Here is a 2,500-nt window from a genome sequence, read left to right as displayed (position 1 = left end):
GAAAATATTTACCTTTTTTTCTCCCAACAATTTTAATACCATTTAATTCACATATCATACATTTCATAGCATAATCACCCAATAAGAGTTGTACAATGATCACTACAATCAGTTTTAGAACATTTTTCTCCATTCTTATACCAGTTATTAACCCCCCATTTCTCTCCAACCTCCTCCATCCTAACCCCAAGGAACCATTAATTCAGTTACTGCCTTTATTTACCTATCCTGGATTGAATGTATAGAAAAAAGTCATTCAAAATAAAAGAAAATAAATAAAAACAACAACAACAAATAACTAACAAGAATAACAAAGCAACACATAAAAAACCCTCAATCAAAATGAAAGCAGAAAATATTAGAAACCAGAAAAAAATGGAATGGATCATAAGGAAGATCAAATGATAAGGTGATACATTTTCTAACTTCATCTGCAAGAATACCCTTTGCAACGCATTCTGCATGTTAGCCAGGCTATTCACGTGCCTGGTAGATGGTCAGAGGGAATTCGCCAGGGGCTTAATCCACCCGTGCTTTCCCTTCATTATTTTTTATCAAACAGAAAGAGCTTTAAAATGGGTCAAAAGAGAGATCAAATGACATTACAACAAAATGATATTGACTTTGTGATGTTCTCTATCTGCCAGCAGGTTTATTCACATTCCTCAACTATGATTCTGGGGAATACACCTGAGGCTAAATCCAATTGTGACTCTGAAAATGCATTTTGGGTTTCCACTATCACCCATAGCACTCTGCACACCAGATATCCAGAATTTAAACTGACATCATTCCCTCCTCTAGATTTGGATTATATTGTTTACAGTCCATAAATCATACATGGTGGCATGCTTCTTCCATATGGACTGCTACATGTTAATATGATTATGTTTACCATTCTGAGTTGAAATATTTTACTTATTTTATCAGACCTCTCTGTGTTCCCTTCAATTTTGCAGAAAAACATTAGTGTTTGAGCAACAATCCTATGAAATAATCTCATCAGCTTTTGACATGCTTAATGTTTCAACCTTAAGGTTGGGACTTAGGGATGTTATTTAAAAAGTTAATCAAAGAAAGAACTTTATTGACAGCATATAAGAAAGAAGAGTCAAAAAAATTTTACCGAGGAAATGTTACAATGGCCAGTAGGAAAAAAAATGTTGGTTACTTTGGGCATAGAAGAAAAGATGCATATGTATCATGGAAAAGAAATTGACTCAGATATTTAAATTCTTGTCATTTGACTTTGAAGACATCATTAAACCCGGAGACAAGTGGTCATCGTGGGCCAAAAACTGCTCTACTTAGAAGACTTTTCAGGGCTCCCTTCACATCCTTGTTCCTTAGGCTGTAAATGAAGGGGTTCAGCATGGGTGTGACCACAGTGTACATGACTGAGGCAATGGAGCTTCTCTGGGAAGAATGAGTCACAGCAGAAGTGAGGTAGACCCCAAGGCCTGTCCCATAGAACAAGGAGACCACGGAAAGATGAGAACCACAGGTGGAAAAGGCCTTATACTTGTCCCCAGCAGAGGACATTCTCATTAAGGAGGAGATGATCTGAGAGTAAGAGAAGAGGATCCCAATGAGGGGAAACACACCCAGCAGGGCAGTTGCCAAGTACAAGAAGATGTTATTGATGAGGGTATCAGAGCAGGCCACTTTGATCATCTGAGCCAGTTCACAGAAGAAATGTGGGATTTCAGTCGCTGTACAGAAATTCAGTCGCATCATCAGTAAAATGTGGATCAAGGAGACCCAGAAAATAATGACCCAAGACATCAGAACCAGCAAGCCACAGAACTTGGGATTCATGATGACTGTGTAGTGCAGGGGGTGACAGATGGCCACAAACCTGTCATATGCCATGACAGTCAGGAGAAAATTGTCCAGTCCACCAAAGATCATGAAAAAATACACCTGAGCGAGACACCCTATATAGGAAATGTCTTTGCTCTGTGTCTGGATGTTCACCAACATCTTTGGGATCGTAGTGGTGATGAAACAGATGTCAACAAAAGACAAATTTGAGAGAAAGAAGTACATGGGGCTGTGGAGGTACGGATCAGCGCTAACAGCCAGGATGATGAGAAGGTTCCCAAGCGCAGTGACCAGGTACATGGACAAGAAGACACCAAAGAAGAGAGGCTGAAGTTCAGGATCCTCAGAGAGGCCCAGCAGGAGGAATTCTGAAATTTTTGTTTGGTTTCCTGCTTCCATGTGGCTGGAGTATTTCCTGCAATAGAAAGTAGAAAGCAATGTTCAATGAACAGTCAACTGGCATCACAATTGGTCATCACTCTGACAATACCACGTGCATCTTATCCTTATACTGACAGTGAGTCTCTCAGTCTAAGGATCTCATTTCCATATGAAATATGTGTATGTATCTGACCCACTAATTTAGCAGAAATCAATTTTTCTAGTTTCTATTCACTGGTTCTAATCCTAATTCACTTATGCACATGAATTGACTTCTTCTTTGATATGAACTTTC

The 2,500-nt window shown here is 39.0% G+C and overlaps 1 protein-coding gene across 1 annotated transcript; it reads right to left on the bottom strand.

Annotated features, from left to right (window-relative positions):
- Positions 1-1,281: 1,281 nt before the first annotated feature.
- LOC101645611 (olfactory receptor 7D4-like) lies at positions 1,282-2,287 on the bottom strand. The gene has a single exon (XM_004717901.2). It carries the CDS (start codon positions 2,221-2,223, stop codon positions 1,282-1,284), a length of 942 nt encoding a protein of 313 aa, XP_004717958.1. The 5' UTR covers positions 2,224-2,287.
- Between the last annotated feature and the right edge of the window lie 213 nt (positions 2,288-2,500).

This window comes from Echinops telfairi, unplaced genomic scaffold, assembly GCF_000313985.2.
Source record: "Echinops telfairi isolate 266 unplaced genomic scaffold, ASM31398v2 ScPeMD7_68;HRSCAF=287, whole genome shotgun sequence".
Lineage (NCBI taxonomy): Eukaryota > Metazoa > Chordata > Mammalia > Afrosoricida > Tenrecidae > Echinops > Echinops telfairi.
The sequence above is the reverse complement of the archived record's forward strand: the minus strand, read 5'-3'. Positions and strand labels throughout refer to the sequence as shown.